This window comes from Salvelinus sp. IW2-2015, linkage group LG20, assembly GCF_002910315.2.
Source record: "Salvelinus sp. IW2-2015 linkage group LG20, ASM291031v2, whole genome shotgun sequence".
NCBI lineage: Eukaryota > Metazoa > Chordata > Actinopteri > Salmoniformes > Salmonidae > Salvelinus > Salvelinus sp. IW2-2015.
The window spans coordinates 16,926,052-16,948,544 of NC_036860.1; the positions used below are offsets into that span (position 1 = coordinate 16,926,052).

General features: G+C 41.0%; 1 protein-coding gene across 1 annotated transcript in view; it reads left to right on the forward strand.

Annotated features, from left to right (window-relative positions):
* Positions 1-22,493, forward strand: part of asphd1 (aspartate beta-hydroxylase domain containing 1) — a 69,026-nt gene that overhangs the window by 25,229 nt on the left and 21,304 nt on the right. Inside the window, exons 3-5 of the mRNA XM_024012362.2 lie at positions 13,579-13,785; positions 21,142-21,349; positions 21,686-21,799. Coding sequence (XP_023868130.1) covers positions 13,579-13,785; positions 21,142-21,349; positions 21,686-21,799 — 529 coding nt within the window. The remainder of the gene's footprint in view (positions 1-13,578; positions 13,786-21,141; positions 21,350-21,685; positions 21,800-22,493) is intronic.

Genomic DNA, 22,493 nt, shown 5'->3' on the forward strand with positions numbered 1-22,493 from the left:
ATAACAACTTGGGTCTAGCCATTGTAAGTTCAGTCACTCGCCTCAACTGTGCATATTTGCTGGAGAGCGAAACTCGGGAGAGAGGGGGGAGTGTGGCGGGGGTACCTGTACCAGATGGGGAGACAGGCCAGCTCTTCTTGGGGTCCAAACACACCAAAGCACCCACATTACATATACATAAAACAAAAGGTAAATGTTTGTACTGAATGAGCTAAAGATAAAACTGTACATTTAACATCCCTACACAAAATGTTCAATACCACCATACAACAATATCATAATGTGTGAGTATGCATGTGTGTGTCTCTTCACAGTCCCTGTTGTTCCATAAGGTGTATTTTACCTGCTTGTTAAATCTGATTCTACTGCTTGCATCAGTTACCTGATGTGGAATAGAGTTCCATGTAGTCATGGCTCTATGTAGTACTGTGCGCCTCCCATAGTCTGTTCTGGACTTGGGGACTGTGAAGAGACCTCTGGTGGCATGTCTTGTGAGGTATGCATGGGTGTCCGAGCTGTGTGCTAGTATTTTAAACAGACAGCTTGGTACCTTCAGCTGGTCAACACCTCTTACAAAAACAAGTAATGAGGAAGTCAATCTCTCTTCCACTTTCAGCCATAAGAGATCGACATGCATGCCATTAATGTTAGCTCTCTGTGTACTTTTAAGYGCCAGCCATGGTGCCCTGTTCTGAGCCAACTGCAATTTTCCCAAGTCCCTCTTTGTAGCACCTGACCACACGACTGAACAGTAGTCTAGGTGCAACAAAACTAGAACCTGTAGGACCTGCCTTGTTGATTGTGTTGATAAGAAGGCAGAGCAATGCTTTATTATGGACAGACTTCTTCCAATTTTAGCTACTGTTGTATCATTATGTTTTGACCATGACAGTTTACAATCCAGCGTTACTCCAAGAAGTTTAGTCACCTCAACTTGCTCACMTTCCACATTATTCATTACGAGATATAGTTGAGGTTCAGGGTTTAGTGAATGATTTGTCCCAAATACAATGCTTTTTGTTAAGTGTTGTTGTGTTGTTAAGCTCTTTGTTAAGTGTTGCAGTCATTTCAGTCGCTGTAGTAGCTGACGTGTATAGTGTTGAGTCATCCGCATACATAGACACACTGGCCTTACTCATAGCCAGTGGCATGTCGTTAGTCAAATTTGAAAAAAGCAAGGGGCCTAAACAGCTACCCTGGGGAATTCCTGCTTCTACCTGGATTATATTTGAGAGGCTTCCATTTAAAGAACACCCTCTGTTTTATGTTAGACAAGTAATTCCACATTATAGCAGTTAATGTAAAGCCATAACACAAAAGTTTTTTCAGCAGCAGACTGATCGATAATGTCAAAAGCTGCACAGAAGTCTAACAAGACAGCCCCCACAATCATTTTATCATCAATTTCTCTCAGCCAATCATCAGTCATTTGTGTAAGTGCCGTGCTTGTTGAGTGTCCTTCCCTATATGCGTGCTGAAAGTCTGTTGTCAATTTGTTTATTGTGAAATAGCATTGTATCTGGTCAAACACCATTTTTTCCAGAAGTTTAGTAAGGGTTGGTAACAGGCTGATTGGTTGGCTATTTGAGCCAGTAAWGGGGGCTTTACTATTCRTGGGTAGCGGAATGACTTTAGTTTCCCTCCATGCCTGAGGGCACACACTTTCTAGTAGGCTTAAATTGAAGATGTGGCAAATAGAAGTGCCAATATCGTCCGCTATTATCCTATTTTCGATCCAGATTGTCATTGTTGATAGGCAACAATTCTTTCACCTCTTCCACACTGACTTTATGGAATTAAAAAGTACAATTCTTGTCTTTCATAATTTGGTAAGATATACTTGGATGTGTAGTGTCAGCGTTTGTTGCTGGTATGTCATCCCTAAATTAGCTTATCTTGCCAATGAAAAAGTCATTAAAGTAGTTGGCAATATCAGTGGCTTTTGTGATGAATGAGCCATCTGATTCAATGAATGATGTAGCCGAGTTGGCTTTTTTRCCCAAAATGTCATTTAAGGTTGTCACGAATCCCGCCGAAGATGGTGCCTCTTCCCGTTCGGGCGGCGCTCGGCGGTCGTCGTCGCCGGCCTACTAGCTGCCACCGATCCCCTTTTCTGTTTCATRTAGTTGTGTCTGATTTGTTGCACCTGTTTCATGTTTAGGTTTGATTGTGGGCTATTTAAACCCCGTTGGCCCGCCGACTTTTGTGCGGGCTTGTTTTTCTGTTTGTGGTGTTTCGTTCATTCTAGTGGTGTCTGTTCCTATTCTGTTTAGTCCTGTTTGTTTGGACTGTGACTTTACACGCCCTTGTGTGTGTGGCGTGACCGTCTCTCTGGTATTTTGGAATATTAAATCCACGTCCTTTTTGAACTACCCTGCTCTCTGCGCCTGACTCCTTCACTCACCACTTTTGGAATCCTGACAAAGGTGCTCCAAAGCATTTTACTATCATTCTTTATATAATTTATCTTCGTTTCATGGTGTAGTTTCTTTTTATTTAGTTTAGTCACAGGATTTCTTATTTTGCAGTACGTTAGCCAATCAGTTGTGCTGCCAAACATATTTGCCATACCTTTTGCCTCAATTTTAAATTCCTCATCAATCCAATGAGATTTAACAGTTTTTACTAATTTTCTAATGGGTGTGTGCTTATTAGTAGCTGGAATAAGCAATTTCATAAATGTATCAAGTGCAGCGTCTGGTTGCTCCTCATTACACACCACAGACCAGCAAATATGCTTTACATCATCAACATATGAATCACTACAAAACTTCTTGTATGACCTCTTATACACTATATTAGGCCCAGATTTTGGAACTTTGGTTTTCCTAGATATCGCTATTATATTGGGATCACTACATCCTATGGATTTGGGTACTGCTTTAAAGCAAATTTCTGCAGCAGTAGTAAAGATGTGATCAGTACATGTTGATGATTTCATTCCTGTGCTATTTGTAAATACCCTGGAGGTTAACTGACAACCTGAACCAGGTTGCAGGCACTGGTTACAGTTTGAAGTTTTTACTTGAGTGGGCCAGTCAATATTTATATCGCCCATAAAATATACTTCTCTGTTGATATCACATTATCAAGCATTTCACACATATTATCCAGATACTGACTGTTAGCACTTGGTGGTCTATAGCAGCTTCCCACAAGAATGGGCTTTAGGTGAGGCAGATGAACCTGTATCTATATTCCTTCAACAGTATTTAACATTAGATCATCTTTAAGCTTTACAGGAATGTGGTTCTGAATATAGGCCGCAACACCGCCCCCGTTGGCATTTCTGTCTTTTCGGTAGATGTTATAACCATGTATTGCTACCACTGTATCATAAAAGTTATTATCTAAGTGAGTTTCAGAGATAGTCAGAATATGAATGGCATCTGTTACAAGCAAGTTATTGACTTCATGTACCTTGTTTCTCAGGCTGAATATGTTAATATGGGCAATTTTTTGCWCTTTTCTGGGATTCTTGATTGTTTGTAATGCTTTACTGGGAAGCTTATCAGAAGTACTTGCTCATGTTAGTTATATTGGAGCTGATAGTGCAGGATGAGCTGCACAAAGTGGTCTTCCTACTAGGGCACACCGCCTCAGTGCTAACAGTGTAACTCTGGTTCATTGGCTCACGATTACTGCACACAATAGCTGTAGGATCAGAGGTATTCAGGGAAATTAGTGGGACATAATTTTTAAGTTACTTACATTGTCTGCTAATGCCCCTGGGATAATGTACATTTGATGCAGCATTATGATGACTCATTGTCACAATGGTAGGGATTAACTGAGCTGGTCTTGGGTCATTGATAAGTCATTGTTTCAACGCAGCCTTGAAATGCGTGGACAAAGTCCAGGAGCCAAGATGGTTTGGATGGACTCCATCATTCCTGTAGAGTATCTTCTGTTTCCAGAAGGTGTCAAAGTTATCTATAAAAGTGAGTTTTCACACCTCACACTTTCAGTGTTAATTTCAGTCAGGTTCTTTCCTAGCAGCTTGGTAGCCTTAATAAATCAACTTTATATAAAAAAATTACCTAGAGATTGTCTTTTACTTTTTGGCTTCGGAAAGCAGGTTCAGACTGAACATTACTCACTCAACTTTGTGTTGGATGGTATTTCCATGTTCCGCTTTGTTTCTTCTGCAGGTTTTGGCTTGTTAGAAGTTGTTTTTCTTCATTGTCGTTGGTAGTAATATTCCAATCCAGGTAATTTTGTCCAAAAATCAAGGTTTTAGGTATAGAATTGGAATGAAGATTTTGATGTTGAGGTTAATATCCTGTATAAATCCTTGCACATTTTTTAAATATACTTTCATCCAACTCTAATTCTATATTTAATTCTATATTGCAGAAGAACTCAGGAGCCCTTGCTCTCTTGTCTATTCGCTCTCTTGTCTGATAGCCCATCAAGGGTGGATGGCTTCTTTTGTATTCCAATTTATTGGAAAGGCTGCCAAACCATTTACACCTGGCCCACAGATTTGTAGTGCACTTTCACTCCATTCTCTGCCTACCTCTCTACCAATGCCACTAAATGCTATTATTTATTTGGTAACGTTCCACATTTCTGTGTGGTTACAGGGWTAATTTTGTGTGGTTACAGGGTTAAAACAGAAATAACTCAAGGTTAATAATTCCAAGTGGTAAAGGTTAGGGCTATGGTTTGGGGAAGGTCTAATACAAAATAAATAAAGGACACGCTATTACCGTCATGTATCAGTGTTCTCGCAGCTTGCTAATGCATTYTGAACTGTGGTGGCACAAATTGAATTCGAAGTCTATTTCTAGTGAACAGTCTGCGCTCCTACCCTCACTCAGATGACTGACCACAGCATTCACACCTAGCCAAGCTATTAGACCAGGGGTCTAATGCCCAAAGCCAAGAGTGGTAGACGGTTTCCCTTAACCATAATGTGTGCTGCCACTCGTTTCCCTGAGGCCATTCCAATGAGGAAAATCACGGCTCCCAATATTAAGGTCCTGGTGAAATTATTTTCAACGTTTGGGCTTCAGCAGGTAGTGCATTTGGACCAAGGGTTGAATTTAATGTCAAAGGTCTTCCAAGAAGTGCTTCAGCGAATTGTAATTTTTGTCCCTCTTTGTGGCACCTGACCACATGACTGAACAGTAGTCCAGGTGCGACAAAACTAGGGTCTGTAGGACCTGCTTTGTTGATAGTGTAATATTCATATGTGTAAACATACTGAATTATAATTGGATGCATTTTACCGCCATACTGTGCTATGATTGGTTAAGACCACCCAAATGGTTAGGTGATGGGCAGTTTGATCCTGGTTGGCGATACGTGAACATGCCAGTTATAGCTAGCTAATAAAGAGCTACGTTAAGAAATATATAATATCCTGTAGTACTGCATTTTATTATTTTGTACAAAGTGTGCAAAACAAGACAGATAGCAATGCTTTATTATGGATAGGCTTCTCCCCGTCTTTTCTAAAAATACACCTTATAGAACAGCAAGGACTGAGAAGAGACACAAAGGTACAGATACACGCATATGCGCACTAGCACACACGTACAGTACATTGTAATATTGTTGTATGGTGGTATTATACATTTTGTATTGTAGCTATGTAGTGGTGTAATGTTATGATGTACTGTTTTATCTTTTCTTTTACATGTAATGTAAGTGCCTTAATATGCTTGGACCCCAGGAAGAGAAGATGCTGCCTTGGCAACAGCAAATGGGGATCCCTAATAAATACAAATAGCGTACGCCCGCTGCTCCCGGCGATAGGTCTAGACCTCCCACAGCAGCCAGTGCCCCATCAGATCCATAGAGGGGGAAAGGAGCTAAACTTGACAACGTAGTTGGAGTCAGCACCGCCGCCGCAGACACAGGCAGTCCCAGCGATGAAGGCGCAGGTAGATCAGGCACCAGTGCAGCGAAGCTATTCCTTATGTCAATCTGCTCCGAACCTCTCGCAGTTACTCCCGTCCGCTTAGCAGCATGCCGCTGCCTTCGTTTTCCACTACTTGTGAAATGGGACCAGCGCTGATTGGAACATTCTTCTTGCTGTTCTCAGTCTACTTCACTACAGGATGGATGAGGAGAAGCAGATGGAAATACTTTCGTAGGCAGGCAAGTTCCAGGTAGCACAAGCCATTTGGATAGGGACAGATGACAAGGCGGGGAAACATCCATCTGGCCCGAGTTAAGAAGGTTTCAATTAGAGTTTTCCCCATAAGTTTGCATATAATTGAGATTTGTTTGCTAAGCATAGCCACCTCATTCCTGTAATCCTCCACCAGCAAACAATTGCTACATTGGAGCTCTGGATTGTCAATATTGTACCGGACAAAAACGTAACAAACTCYGCTTCTACAGCGCTGGAAARGCTCGTTAGCTATTCAAGGCGGCGCYAACTCCATTGCAAGCTGGCTAGTTGGTAGCAGGTGTTGACACAGGTATCCAAGTTCTTGAGTGTCCCCCGACATCAGCCCAGTCAACTTTCTCTCAAGTCATTGGGCCAAAGAGGGAGGAATAGGTTAAGCGACTGGAGTAGTTACCCTCCTTCTCCTCCTCCCACACCAAACTGAATAAAGGGGCTCTTTTGGACTCTGAAATACAGGAGACACACTCATGTAGCCTAGGCATTGATTTAATATACTGGTCCCGTCCTCGACTTTGTTGTGGTGTTTTTGACGGATACTCATGTGTCGGGAATGCGACAATGGCCACTCTGAACAGCCTTCAGCAGCAGCAGGATTACTTCAGAATCTAGCGCAACATTTGCAAATAATAGATACTAATGATATACTTACTCATGATATACAGTACTTCTGCCAGGTTAGCCTACTTTGCGGTTAGCATTTTATTGAGCGTTTAGGGGAAAGTTTTTCTGTCAACCCACAAGACAGTTATCACAACTGGCTACACATGGAGTGAGACAAACACATGTACCACACAGACAGACGGACAATATTGCTGGAAATTAATTGGCAGATATTGTTAGGTTTGGCTTTTTAAGACAATTGTGGCTAAACAGGGGTGGGATAATGTCAATGTTGCATTGATTAAATAGTAGCTGGGAGATTGCGGTGTCTGATACTTGTGAGATTTGTTTGACAGTTAGCGTGGAATTGCATGTACTATCAATTGTTTGGTGAGCTACTCATAGATGGGCTGCGAGCTACTGGTAGCTCACGATCGACCTGTTGGAGACCCCTTAATTAGACTATCCTTTTGTAAACTAATTTTGTAAACTTTTGTAAACACTAGGAGATGATGAAGGTAATAAAGTAATGTAATCTGTAATGGAGTCCAGGTGTGAATCATAATGATTAACAGGTGCGCATAATGATGAGTGCCAGGTGTGCGTAATGATGAATCCCAGGACCGGTGGTTAGTACTCTGGCAACGTCATATGCCGGAGCAGCAGCAGATGTGACACCCGAAGTTGAGAGAACATGGGTTAAGAAAATGGTGCAATTTTGATTTTTGAAAATAGGATACTTATTATGCCTTACATTTAAAAAATCTGATATTCATATGTGCATTTTTGTGGAACAGTTTAATTTCAATTATCTTTTTTGTTTCTCAAAATCATTGTCACGTGGTTAATCATAAAAATCAGAGTTAAAATGATTGTCTCTATGTTAAAAGTCAACTAATGCAAGATTACCAGCCTCTGCCATATGGACACGTTGATACACCGTGAGCCACTGGCGGCTAAAGAAATGATCGTTTGGAATGCATAGCCTATAGGCCAAAGCAGCAGTAAGCCTATAAATTCCATTGCTATTTCACACCAAGGATTGGTGATTATCAAGAGGAGATTGTTGGAAAGATTTTTCAAAAAGCTTACTGTTAAGAACTAATAGTTTTAATATATACAGAGCAAAAATATAGATGCAACAATTTMAAAGATTTTACTGAGTTAGTTCCTATAAGGAAATCAGTCAATTTAAATAAATTCATTAGGCCTTTCATCTACATATTAGGCTTTTATCTATGGATTTCAAATGACTGGGAATACAGATATGCATCTGTTGGTCACAAATACCCAGTGGTGGAAAAATTACCCAATTTATAATACTTGAGTAAAAGTAAAGATACCTTTTTAATAGAAAATACTACTTGAGCAAGACTTAAAGTATTTGGTTTAAAAAAGAAAGAAAGTATATAAATAATTAAGCAAACCAGATGGCACAATGTTTTTATTTTATTTACATACAGCCAACGGCACACTCCAACACTGACGTAATTTACAAACAAAGCATTTCTTTAGTTAGTCTGCCAGATCAGAGGCAGTAGAGATGATCAGGGATGTTCTCATGATAAGTATGTGAATTGGACCATTTTCCTGTCTGCTACGTATTCCAAATGTAACGAGTACTTTTGGGTGTCAGGGAAAATGTATGGAGTAAAAAGTACGTTATTTTCTTCAGGAATGCAGTGAAGTAATAGTAAAAGTTGTTAAATAGTAAAGTACAGATACGACAAAGTAATTTTACTSAAGTACTTTACAGGAAACCAGTCTGTATCTGGTGTGACCACCATTTGCCTCATGCAGTGCAACACATCTCCTTCGTGTAGAGTTGATCAGGCTGTTGATTGTGGTCAGTGGAATGTTGTCCCACTCCTCTTTAATGCTGTGCGAAGTTGCTGGATATTGGCGGGAACTGGAACACGCTATCGTACACGTCGATCCAGAACATCCCAAACATGCTGGATATGCATGCCATGGAAGAACTGGGACATTTTGTACAGATCCTGTGTGCATTATCATGCTGAAATGTGATGGCGGCAGATGAATGACACGACAATGGGCCTCAGTGTCACGTTCCTGACCTTATTTTCCTTTGTTTAGCTTTGTTTAGTTGGTCAGGACGTGAGTTGGGTGGGCAGTCTATGTTGTTTGTTTCTATGTTTAGTTTCATTGTCAATTAGCCTTATATGGTTCTCAATCAGGGGCAGGTGTTTGACGTTTCCTCTGATTGAGAACCATATTAAGGTAGGCTGTTCACACTGTTTGTTTGTTGGGTGATTGTCTTCCGTGTCAGTTTATGTACCAAACGGGACTGTTTCGTTTGTCTAGTCTGTTCCTGTTCGTGCGTTCTTCGTTATATGTAAGTTCTCATGTTCAGGTCGGTCTACGTCGTTTTTTTGTTATTTTGTAATTTATCAAGTGTACTTCGTGTTCGTCTTGTCTAATAAATTCATCATGTCTTCACAACACGCTGCGTTTTGGTCCGATCCATGCTCCTCCTCAGACGAGGAGGAGAACAACCGTTACACTCAGGATCTCGTCACGGTATCTTTGTGCATTCAAATTGCCATTCATAAAAAATGGAATTGTGTTCGTTGTCCGTCGTATATGCCTGCCCATACCATAACCCCACTGCCACCATGGTGCACTCTGTCCGGTACAGTTGAAACTGGGATTCATCCGTGAAGAGCACACTTCTCCAGTGTGCCAGTGGCCATCGAAGGTGAGCATTTGCCCACTGAAGTTGGTTACAACTCCGAACTGCAGTCAGGTCAAGACCCTGGTGAGGACGACGAGCACGCAGATGAGCTTCCCTGAGACAGTTTGTGCAGAAATTCTTTGGTTGTGCCTACCCAGTTTCATCAGCTGTCCGAGTGGCTGGTCTCAGACAATCCCACAGGTGAAGAAGACGAATTTGGAGGTCTTGGGCTGGGGTGGTTACACTTGAGGCCGGTTGGACGTACTGCCAAATTTTTACCAAGCTCCTTCCATCCTGGATGGACAAAGTTTTATTCTATTCTAGTTTTCATCTGGATTCACCTGGTCAGTTTATGTAATGGAAAGAGCAAGTGTTCTTAATGTTTTGTATACTCACCGTATATAAATAAAAACATATTCCTTCAAGTATTTATTTTTAGAGTACTGATGTTACTGTCCCCACTACAACAAGAAATACTTAAGGGATAATCAAACAGGGGCTATGCGTTCTCTGGAAAATAATTCACGACGAGGAAGGTGTGTGCCACGATTGGCAGTAACCTTCCGTTGGGTTGCATTATTTTCAGAGAACGCATTGAGCCCTGAGTTGATTATCCAGCTTATACCACTGCTATAATTTAACACATTTGCTGCTAGAAATGGTTTCAACATCCACTGAAGTAGCTACCAAGTTTACTTGATAGCTACAGTAGTGTCACGTTCTGACCTTAGTTCCTTTGTTATGTCTTTATTTTAGTTTGGTCAGGGCGTGAGTTGGGGTGGGCATTCTATGTTGTTTTTTCTATGTTTTTTTCTATTGTCCTTTTCTATGTGTTTGGCCTAGTATGGTTCTCAATCAGAGGTAGGTGTCAGTCGTTGTCTCTGATTGGGAGCCATTTTTAGGTAGCCTGTTTTTCATTGTGTTTTGTGGGTGATTATTTTCTGTTCTGTGTTTTTGTTTCACCGTACAGGATTGTTCGTTTGTCGTTTTCTTGTTTTTGTTCAGTGTTCATTATTTCGTATTAAATCAATATGGACACTTACCACGCTGCGCATTGGTCCTCCTCTTCTTCAAACCACGACAAGCGTTACAAGTAGTTAGCTAACCAAACCATCAGTCCTCATAAATATTAGCTTGCTATTATGAAAATCTAATTCAATTTTACTTTTGCTTTCAGAAACAGCTCAAACATGTAACTGTTAGTTATTGCCATGCATTACAGAGAATTATACAACGGGTGGGTCTAATCCTGAGTGCTGATTGGTTAGAGAAAAGTATGAAATGAATGCACTCACTACTGTAAGTCGCTCTGGATAAGAGCGTCTGCTAAATGACTAAGATGTAAGATGTTAAAACCACATTCCAGCCGGTGTCTATTCCACAAGTTACCACCGGCTAAATCTATTATGTTAAAATGCTAATTTACTATGTTCCATCAGACTGCACAATCCACTGTCTCATCAGCCTAGCCAGGCAATTTGTAAACCTGATTTCCACTATAAAAAGCATCTAGACATTATCTCACATTAGACTATCATTTCGTTTTCAACAACAGAGATAATGCTGGTGTTTGGAGGATATATTGGCACGGACCTAACAACACCCGTGCCAATATCTCCTCCAAACACCGGCTTCAAGGGCATTAACACTTAAATAATGCACACTCTAGAATTCCCTTCAAACTAATCAGAAACAAGTATTCAATAATGCTGTGGTTTAAATACATTTTATTGAAATACAATAGAATTCCATTTATTCCTATGGAGGACTGCTCCTTCTGAGGTGTACCAATATAGCGGCCGGTGGCTTCCAGGGTTTATATACATCATTGACATTGTTTTTACTCTATTGTTTGTAAACAAACACTGTATATGAAAMTGTTATGAAAGATTGCGCCGGAGGGGATGGCTGCCGTCTTATCGGCTCTTAACTAGCCATGCTATTTTGTTTGTTTTTTCACGTTGTTTGTAACTTGTTTTYTACATAATGTTACTCCTACGGTCTCTCATGACCGAAAAGAGCTTCTGGACATCAGAACTGCAATTACTCACCTCCAGATTAGACAAAGAGTTTTTCTTCAACGAGTCGGACAGGAGGTTATACTACAGACACCCCACCAGGCCCAGATCTCCGTCATTCGCTGCCGAGGGAAACTGAGATTTTGCGGAATCAGTGAGGATCAGGCGACGAGTGGCTAATCTGTCTTTGCCTTCTGTCCTGCTAGCTAACATTCAATCGCTGGAAAATAATATGAACTTGAAGCACGTATATCCTACCAACAGGACATTAACAACTGTAATATCTTATGTTTCACCGAGCCGTGGCTGAACGACTACATTAAGAACATACAGCTGGCGGGTTATACACTCTATCGGCAAGATAGAACAGCAGCCTCTTTCAAGACACGGGGTGGGGGCCTATGCATATATGTAAACAGGTGGTGCACAATATCTAAGGAAGTCTCAAGGTTTTGCTCGCCTGAGGTAGAGTATCTCATGATAAGCTGTAGACCACACTATCTACCTAGAGTTTTAATCTGTATTTTTCATAGCTGTCTACATACAACCACAGACCGATGCAGGCACTAAAACCGCACTCAATGAGCTGTATACCGCCATAAGCAAACAGGAAAATGCTCATCCAGTGGTGGCGCTCCTAGTGGCCGGGGACTTTAATGCAGGGAAACTAAAAATCAGTTGTATCTAATTTCTATCAGCATGTTAAATGTGCAACCAGAGGGGGAAAAAATCTAGACAACCTTTACCCCACTAACAGAGTGCGTACAAAGCTCTCCCTCGCCCTCCATTTGGCAAATCTGACCATAATTATATCCTCCTGATTCCTACTTACAAGCAAAAACTAAAGCAGGAAGCACCAGTGACTCGGTCTATATGCCAGATGCTAAACTACAGGACTGTTTTGCCAGCACAGACTGGAATATGTTCCGGGATTCTTCCGATGGCATTGGAGTACACCACATCAGTAACTGGCTTTATCAATAACTGCATCGAGGACGTCGTCCCCACAGTGACTGTATGTACATACCCCAACCAGAAGCCATGGATTACAGGCAACATTTGCACTGAGCTAAAGGGTAGCGCTGCCGCTTTCAAGGAGCGGGACTCTAACCCGGAAGCTTATAAGAAATTCCGCTTTGCCCTCTGACAAAACATCAAACAGGCAAAGCATCAATACATGACTAAGAGCGAATCGTACTACACCGGCTCCAACACTCGTCGGATGTGGCAGGGCTTGCAAACTATTACAGACTACAAAGGGAAGCACAGCCGAGAGCTGCCCAGTGACACGAGCCTACCAGACGAGCTAAATTACTTCTATGCTCGCTTCGAGGAAAGTAACACTGAAACAGCTGTTCCGGATGACTGTGTGATCACGCTCTCCATAGCCGATGTGAGTAAGACCTTTAAACAAGTCAACATTCACAAGGCCGCAGGGCCAGATGGATTACCAGGACGTGTACTCCGAGCATGCGCTGAGCAACTGGCAAGTGTCTTCGCTGACATTTTCAACCTCTCCATGTCTGAGTCTGTAATACCAACATGTTTCAAGCAGACCACCATAGTCCCTGTGCCTAAGAACACTAAGGTAACCTGCCTAAATGACTACCGACCCATAGCACTCCGCATTAAGCGAGTGGGTTTTAAGAAGCGCGGCTTGGCGGATCATGTTTCGGAGGTCACGTGACATTTCTCCTATGACATCCCTCAACTGTTTACTAAAACAATGGCGGGGTGACAAATGTGTTATTATTTTAAGTAAAGATTTCCCCTTTAAGGCCTCAAAGGGCTCTTGAGTCATTATGGTTTCACATAGAACCATCACCCTTACCAAAGAACCCTTGAAGAACTCTTTCCTAAGTGTGAACTACTGTTTTGCCCTTGAGCAAGACAATCCCTAACCTGCTTCAGGGGTGCTGCTATATGTTGTTCCCAGCCTCCCTGTGTGTGTTTGGTGTCCTGGTAGTTGGCATTTAAAGAACAGAAAGCAAAAATAAAAATATTTACAAAACATCACTTGCATGTTTTTGTTTGATTTCATCCTCAGTGTAAATCAATTACAATAAATGTGTATTAACCAATGTCTAACGTTTAGTTCTTTCTCTGTGATTTGTCTTTCTCAGGCCACATTAAATGATCGCTCCTCCATCCAAAAGCCTCATCTCTTCTTCCTCCCAGATGTCCCCAGCATTCCTTTTTTCCCACGTGACGCCCATCGACATGACATTGAGGTCTTGGAGGCCAACTATCCCATAATCCTCGCAGAGTTTCAGGCGGTCTACCAGAGAGGCATTGATCCAAAGATTGGCTGGACCAGCCTGGGACCTAAGGTACACAAACCTACAACTCCCAATGAGCATGTACCTGTTCAGTCACTAATCTAACCTGATTGGACAATTAGGTGAAAGCAAGGGTTCTCTTACATAGCTTTCACAGATCCAGTCATGTCACACTAGTGAGTCCTTCCAAAACAGAGGGAGAAGGAATACATTTTTCATGTCTCCATAGCCTCTGAGCCTGTCATTTACTTCAAATGGAGGCAGTCTGCACCGTTGCAGTCAAGCTTCCACTAAGCTTTGGTGCCACAAGTGTGCACTTCTAACTCTTGCTATGCCACAATCCACCGGAAGTTGATTTAAAGGGGGGCTGAACTGACTAGCTACCCAATTTCTTTAGCCAATTCACTTCGGCCGGCTGAACTGGTGTGCGACCTTGACAAAGCTGGTTGGACATCTATGGGGCTAGTTAGTAGTGATGGGGGGGAAAAAATCTATACAGTTACATGTCGGGATATTATTTTTGAAGATATATCGAATTGTTTTGACAATATCGCAATATAATTTTTGCGCTAGTTTGCTTTACCTGCACCAAAACTCCAGTATTTTTCCATCATAGCTTGTTCTCCATCTTCTTTTTAAATAGGGAGCCAATTAGTTTTCAGCACTTTCATTTACATGACTGATCAACACTCATTATTGTAACGGCAGCCTTCCTCCTCTTCGTCTGAAGAGGAGGTGTAGCAGGGATCGGACCAAGATGCAGCGTAGCTCGTGTTCAACATGTTTTAATAGACGAGACGAAAACGTGAACACTTACAAATAACAAAATAACAAACGTGGCAAACCGAAACAGTCCTCTCTGGTGAAACGAACACAAAGACAGGAAACAACCACCCACAAACCCCAACACAAAACAAGCCACCTAAATATGATTCCCAATCAGAGACAACACAAAACACCTGCCTCTGATTGGGAACCATATTAGGCCAAACATAGAAACAGACAAACTAGACACACAACATAGAATGCCCCCCCAGCTCACGTCCCGACCAACACTAAAACAAGTAAAACACACAAGAACTATGGTTAGAACGTGACAATTATCTCATGACTCTCACCTTTCCCTCTGCAGCAATACGTTTGGAACATTGAATCAATATAAAATTACAGTATCGAATCGCAATACATATAAAATCAAGAGAATCGCAATACATATCGTATCAGCACCTACAGTGGTTGTTCCACTAAAAGTTTTATGCTGCGGTACTTAGAGGTAATTTGTGGTTTAGAACGGTACCCTGCGTCACCACTTCATTGCTCCAGACCAGCGCAAGGGGGAGTTTGAGCACTGATTATGCTTTTGGGTCCTACTGTGTCTCTAACTGACAATGAATTGGTGACATAAACCTAAATAGAAACTGATAATTGTGTACGACTTCAGTATTACTTACTAAAACTGTTAGGATTATTTGGCTCTTACTGTAGTACTGTAGCCCACTCCTGACCAGTCATGTTATACAGCGCCTGAGTGATGCAACGGTCTAAGACACTGCATAGCAGTGCAAGCTGTGTTGCTACAGATGCTGGTTCAATACATGTGCTGGCCTCGACTGGGAGACCCATGAGATGACTGCGGGTTTTTGGTTTCGCTCCCTATAAAAACAGAAATAAATAATTCTAAACAACAAACTGGCTTGATTTACAAATTAGTAACAATATCTCATCCCATGTTCAAGAATGGCCTTTTTCTCGCAAATTTTATGTTATTTGAAAACGAAATCATCTCCAAAATATTGTTATTTTTTAAACAAAGTGATTAATATTATTATTATTATTAATTTAGAATTATATAAAAGCCCCTTGGATATTCTCACAGATAAATTATTAACCCTGTTATTAGCAGACAATATATACTGGTCATGGATCCCGAGTGGCGCACAATGGGATTGCAGTTCTCCAGCTGTATCCACTGAAAGCGTGCAAGGTTCAAGGCATGAGGGCAGGGGGTACGGGATGGGCCACAGAGCCGTGCACAGAAGACAGACTTAGCAGATGGGGAACGGAGTAGGAGGGAGGGGGGGTGCTACCCGCCACACTGGGTAGCACAGAGCAACACTTTAAGGGGCATTGCACTAATAATGGCGCTGACTAGGGAAACGTTCCCGCTGTTCTAGCAGGTAGCTGGACAATAGACTTGCCTAGATGGAGGGTAGTGGGAGAATTCTATCATCAAATGTATTTCTAAGTTAGGTTCTCAGTGAAGTATTATTATTATTATGTATCAGATCCGACCGTGATTGGGAGCCATAGGGCAGCGCACAATTGGCCCAGTGTTTCTCTCCCTCTAAAAACATAAATAAATGTTTTGGCCTTTACAAATATTATTTTGGCATTAAGCTGAGTGACTCACTCATTCATGGCTTTGGATCAAAATAAATAAGTACCAACATTCTTTCTGATAGTCTTTAATAAATAAATGTTTTGGTTATCCTGACCTGGACACCATGTACAGTATTATAATAGCCCATTATGGGCTATTAGTAGGACAATATACCTTTACCAACACCTCTCTGTATTTTGATACTTTGTGGATGGGGCCTCCCCAGTGGTGAGGAGGCCTATTGTTTCTAACTTCAATATGCTCTTTAAATAAATAAGACCTACACCACTTTAACAGCACATTACTCAACACTAGTGAGACTCATGTCGCCTACGGTAGGACTACAGTATATCGGAAAATATGACGTGACTCTCTGTCAATAATTACATATAAGTCACCGCATCGCAATGCAAAATGCGTTGCTACATATACCCGTGCCGGCCGCCACCAGGAGATCAATGAGGCGGCTTTTGGTTTTAATTTAGAATTCTCCAATCCTCTATATGTAATTATTGACAGAGAGTCACGTCATATTTTCCGATATACTGTAGTCCTACCGTAGGCGACATGAGTCTCACTAGTGTTGAGTAATGTGCTGTTAAAGTGGTGTAGGTCTTATTTATTTAAAGAGCATATTGAAGTTAGAAACAATAGGATTTGAAGCATTAGCTTACAACTATTTTAGCACCGTTTCGCGCTGCTCTGAGACAAGCATGGGGACTGGTCTTGAAAAATCTTTGAGATTTTTATTTTCACTGAATCTCCATTTGGGTATTGGTTAGACTAGAATTAGAAAGTGGAAATATTATTCTCTTAGTGTAACATTTATTAAACTAGGCAAGTCAGTTATGAACAAATTCTTATTTACAAGGACAGCCTACTCCTTCCTCCCCGTTGGGGAATTGAACCCTGGTCTCCCGCATGGCCTGCCTGCATGACACAGTGATTCTTTAGCTAAATAGCCCAGCACTGTAGCCTACTCCCGACCGTCACGTTGTACAGGGCCATATTTTCCGTTCCATCCTAACGGAAACCTAGAGGGTTTTTTGTTTTTCTTGTAATAGAAACACCATAATAATAGTCAAATTAATTAAGCAAAATTTCTTAAAATCAGTCCCATATACTATTTTCTTACATAAAAGGTTTTAAATTCTCTAGTACAGCCACTGCTGAAGGCTATCAAATACTTCTCAAAGATGCCCTCTGGTGGTCAAACTAGCACTAACTAGCATTAATGGTACCAGTGATTGGCACTTAAATAARGTACTATAGAATTCTGCGGCACCATGCAAGCTGTGCTGCAGTACGCTGCAACTTTTAAAGGACGAACCACTGTAAGTATTGTGATATCGTATCATAAGGTCCCTGGCAATCCCAGCCCTACAAATTAAGGACCGTCAATAAATTACACAATTAAAATGGTACAATATTTTCATGTTGCACACCTTTTAGTTTACTCATTAAATGTGTTCTATATTTACATACATTTCTACAATTTATAGTTGGTTAGACTACTATTTACAATTTCTGCACCACAATCAAAAATAGACACATTTTTATACTCAATCAAAACAATAACAGCTGTCATTTAGCACATTCATCATCAGAGTGATAAACTGCTCTAGAGGCACTAAGGAATCAAGATGTAAAGGCCCTTCCAAAATTGTGGGGGGGGGGGCATGAAAACTAAAGGAGAATACAGGGACTTCAAGAGATAACCAACCTTGTAAACMGGTTTGGTGTTCATGTTTTTATATCTTAAATGTGAGGTATGCTGGAAGCTTGTGGAGCAAAGCTTTGTAATGGAATTATCTACTGGACTTTAGTGAGGTCCAGCCAACCTTCTGATACGGGATTCAGTGATTAGTATTAAACCTGTCAGCTGTGGTAAAGTACAGAGCACTGTGGTAAACTGCACCAAGGGTTTTAGAGTAGTGGCTGCATTCTGATATAGTGTGTCACTGGCAGGACTGGCAGGAAGGTTGACTGTACAATCTGCTTCCTGCTGTTTAGGGAGAGGTATGGTCTGTTAAAAAAAAACACTTTAAATATCAGCTTCTTAACTATCAKATTTTTTTTTTTACATAAAATGTTTGTCAATCCAAATGCCCAGATATTTATAGGTGCAAACTCGATGGATGAGAGAACATCCAATGAATAAATGTTTAATCCATCTGAGACATTTTTGCATGAATTAGAAAACAACATATTTAGTTTTAAGCCAGGGCTTTTTGTGGGCTTTTTTTATGGCAACAGTCAGTTTGCAGCTCTTACATAGCTTGGTCAACAGTTGAGGAAATGGCATACGTAACCGTATCGCCTGCATATGGATGAATGTTACAGGTTTTAACAGATATACCAATACTATTTATATAAACAGTAAAAAGAACCGGTCCCAATAATTGACCCTTGCAGTACACCTTTCATAATATCAAGGAAACTAGACTTCACACCATCAGAAAATACACATTGTGTTCTGTCTGTCAAGTAATTCTTAAACCACTTGCAAGAAACCTTTGAATTAGTAGGTAGTGGTGGACAGGTGTATAAATAAGGAAGCACAATATTTTTTATGATCTAAGCAATTTAACATATCATCTAAGACAAGCGTAGCAGCTGAAATTATGCTATGTCCAGGTCTTAAACCAGATTGGTGCACATTTAAGAATAGAATGATAAGTTTAAAGTTCTTAGTTGAGAGTTGGCTACGGATTCTAATACTTTGACAAGGCAAGATATATAACTACCATCCACTTTCCAAAGGTCTCTGCCTTTGTGTAGGGGGAGGACATGTGCCGCTTTCCAGATCTTAGGGATAATACCAGAAACAATTGTCAAGTAAAAAATATAGGTTCATGTTTCTGCAATAAGTGGGGCAGAGATTTTTTTACATGGATTTTTAGCAAGGCACTTAGTACATCAGAGACGACAAACGGTTGAAAATAAAGAATGTGTGCCTAGGAGTGGATCATTCTCTGCAAGCTGTTTTTTAAAATTATTATTATTTTAATAAAGGTGGAATTAAAGGAATTTTCAGAAACTATTCTTTCAAATAGGTGGCCAGCTGAGGCAAAAGAGCTATTTAAAGCATCAAAAATGTTCATTTGATCTATTAGAGGACCAGGGACTGTCATAACCTGCGGGAGCAATAAGGGGGTGGAATTTAGCTTCAAGGACTTGACCACTTTCCAGAAGTTAGCTGGATTTCCACCACGCTCAGAAAATGTAAGATGTCAATTTTGCCTTTCTAATCAGAGTTAGACATCTATTTCTCAAATGTCTGAACGACTGCCAATCAGATGCAGAATCAGTCAACCTAGCCTTAGCCCAGGCTAAGTTTCTTTCCTGTACTTTTTCAGACAATTCATGGGTGAATCATGGATTAGATCTGTCTTTTACCCTTAGTATTTTAAATGGAGCATGCTTATCTTGAACAGAGAGGTAAAACAATTAAAGGCCAGATCCGACTCAGAGATGGATGACACCCCCCCCCCCCCCCCAGTCACACAACCCCAGGTTGTGTTACTCATTAAAAATGTTACTCATTAAAATAAATAAAAAGAGATCTGTAATAATGAATGGCTGAGATTTAGGTAGTTTAACATCTTTTATTCAGGCAATTGGACAATGGTCACTGAGCTCATTAGCAAATATTTCATTGGCTATATACTTATGAGTGACATTTGTCAGAGTAATATCTAAAAGAGTAGATTCATCAGGGTGTTTAAAGTTGGGGTAGGTTGGTTTAGTTATCAGCGGAGTTAAGTTTAGCTCAGTACAAATATCTTTCAGCCTATCTGTTTGCGTTGGTTTGAGAAGCCAGAATTACTATAAAATCCATTTTCGAAATCAAACTTATGGTATTTACATGAATCAGGCCAAGCCTACAGCTGCAGGATTTCAGATCAAATGGTCAGTCTCTAGCACAAACGTGCTATGTTCAGTAGGTAACCCCTTGTTTAAAAATACTGTAGGTCTGGCTTGAAATGGTATAAGATACAAGAATAAATGAGGGTTAGCTGTTGAGGGCCAGGACTGAAATCCTATCACTTGTTTAGTATATTTGCAATATTAGAACTCAGGATTCTAGCTCCTCTTCTATTCAGGCCTTCCGTTTTTGAGAACTGAGGTTGCTCAGAAAATAAATCAAAGTTGTCGATAAAATCCAACACTTTTTCAGGTCAGAGTTGGATTTCATCCATGAGTCCAGTGCAAATAGCCGGAAGAAGCGATCAACTCCACAATCGTATGTTGGGATAGGGCCGGAAAGGACAATCTGCTTGCCAGTAGCCATTAGCCTGTCCCTCTGGTATATGAAGTCCCATCTCAACTCCTCCGATTGCCACAACTTGCCCGAAGACAAACATTTTGACTGTATTAACCCACTGAGCTAGAATGATGCACTTTCATGCTAGGTTTAAGACCTCATATTGAAACGTATAGAGACCCCAACTGATGTATAGAACATTCTTAAAATTAACTACTTTGGCTTAAAGACAAGCATCATGAAACCTCTAACACAATACATTAATTTGACTTAATAAAAATGTTTTTMGGACCTAACTTCCTTACCACTTTTTCCATGTGGTTTCTTCCTTCATAGACTCAATGAAATGATGACCTCTTCTTAAATATTTGGTCAAATCTTTCAGAAACATACCCCTTTGGCTCAACTTACCCCACTCTCCCCTAGGCTCTATCGTTGATACAAATAATGACACACAAATGTAATTATTAAACTAAATACCAGCCTACAAAAGCCACATGGCTACGTTATCCTTATTTGTATAGTGGAAAAGCATTGAGGCAACATTATCAAAACTATAAAATTGTCATACATAAAAAAATAAGTGCTAACGTGCTTGCAGTGCAGCAGTTCAAAACACATACAATACAAACACGTGTGGGTACATGGGTTTGAAATAGCTGTGTTTGTATGGTGCAGTGGTGTGTGTAACATTTATTTAACACAGTTGTTTGTGTGACAAGGCAGGTCTATGTGTAACAGGTCTATGTGTCTCTCTCAGGGCCAAGCTGTGTTCCCCTTGTACAGCGCAGGCGTGTGTGTAGCAAGGAACTGCCGCTCCTGTCCCTGCACCTACCGCACTCTTCTCTCCTTGCGCACCTTCATAAGTAGCAACTCCCTGGGGTCAGCCGGGTTCTGGCTGCTAGGGCCTGGGGCCACACTAGGGGGAGTGTATGGCCCCACCAATACTCGCCTACGCTGCCACCTCGGTGAGTGAGACAGACATGTTCCAGCCCACATATCATTGGGTCTCAGTATGGTTCTTGACAAAGTTTTGCTTACATGCTCTCTGTGCAGGATTTTGTCCATTAAATGTGCAGTCTAATATTAACGATAATTGAAATTAATGATATATCGTTTGATAAATGCCTCATGAGCTTAGTACAACTATCTAACTCCATCATAATCCCCCKAAAATGATTTTTTTTACTTCACTGTTTGTTAACAAAGTGTTAGTATGCAAGTCAGGTCTGCTGTATACAATGCAAATCAGTGTAATTATATAATTGCCATGAATCTATCATTTTGACACCACCACTTTTTAGGAGTGCAGACCCCACCTCAGTGTGAGCTGGTAGTGGGAGGAGAGCCTCAGTGCTGGTCAGAGGGACACTGCCTCCTGGTGGATGACTCCTTCCTGCACACTGTCTCCCATAATGGTCAGTCAACTCCACCTCCCACAACAAGGCAGTCACTCAAAACAAACTCAAGCTGTGCTCAGATTCCACTTCCCTTTCAGTCAGTCAATTTAGGTACAACATACGCATTCTCGCGACTTGGGTCGAAGGATTTAAAATCACGCCTGGCAAAGCAAATGAAATCCGCGCCTCGCTGGAAACCCCGCCTTCCACAGGGGATAAGCTTGAGGATTGGATTCATTCCTTAAATTATTCCGCTCTTAACCTCAGTGTGAACAGGAATGATTCATGCTACTTAAACAAACAATTTGCAACAATTTGTCTTACATTGCACCAACTGAACTGTCCCTTAGTGGTAGAGCGTGCTCACCCTTTGGACGCTAGGTGCGGAAGATTGTATGGTTTTCATAAGTTTCCTAATGATGAACAATGAATTATTCGTCAGATAGCTTGACCTGGCTATTGCAATAAGTAAAATGGCTAACGCGACCAAAACAATGAAGTCTAAGAAGCCAGGTTTGCGACCAAGCCCCAATGAGTTAAAAGATACTCAGGTTTGTTGTTTTGTATATTTCGGGCTCGGTGCATGCTCACGCTTCCCTCACTTGAATTAGTTCGTGTGCGAGATTAGCAGACGGCGGGCACTGTTCCCCTACTAGTCCGCGGCGCAGGTTCTCTTGACAATTGTGTAGCATTCTTTAGAGGGCTTCGTGTG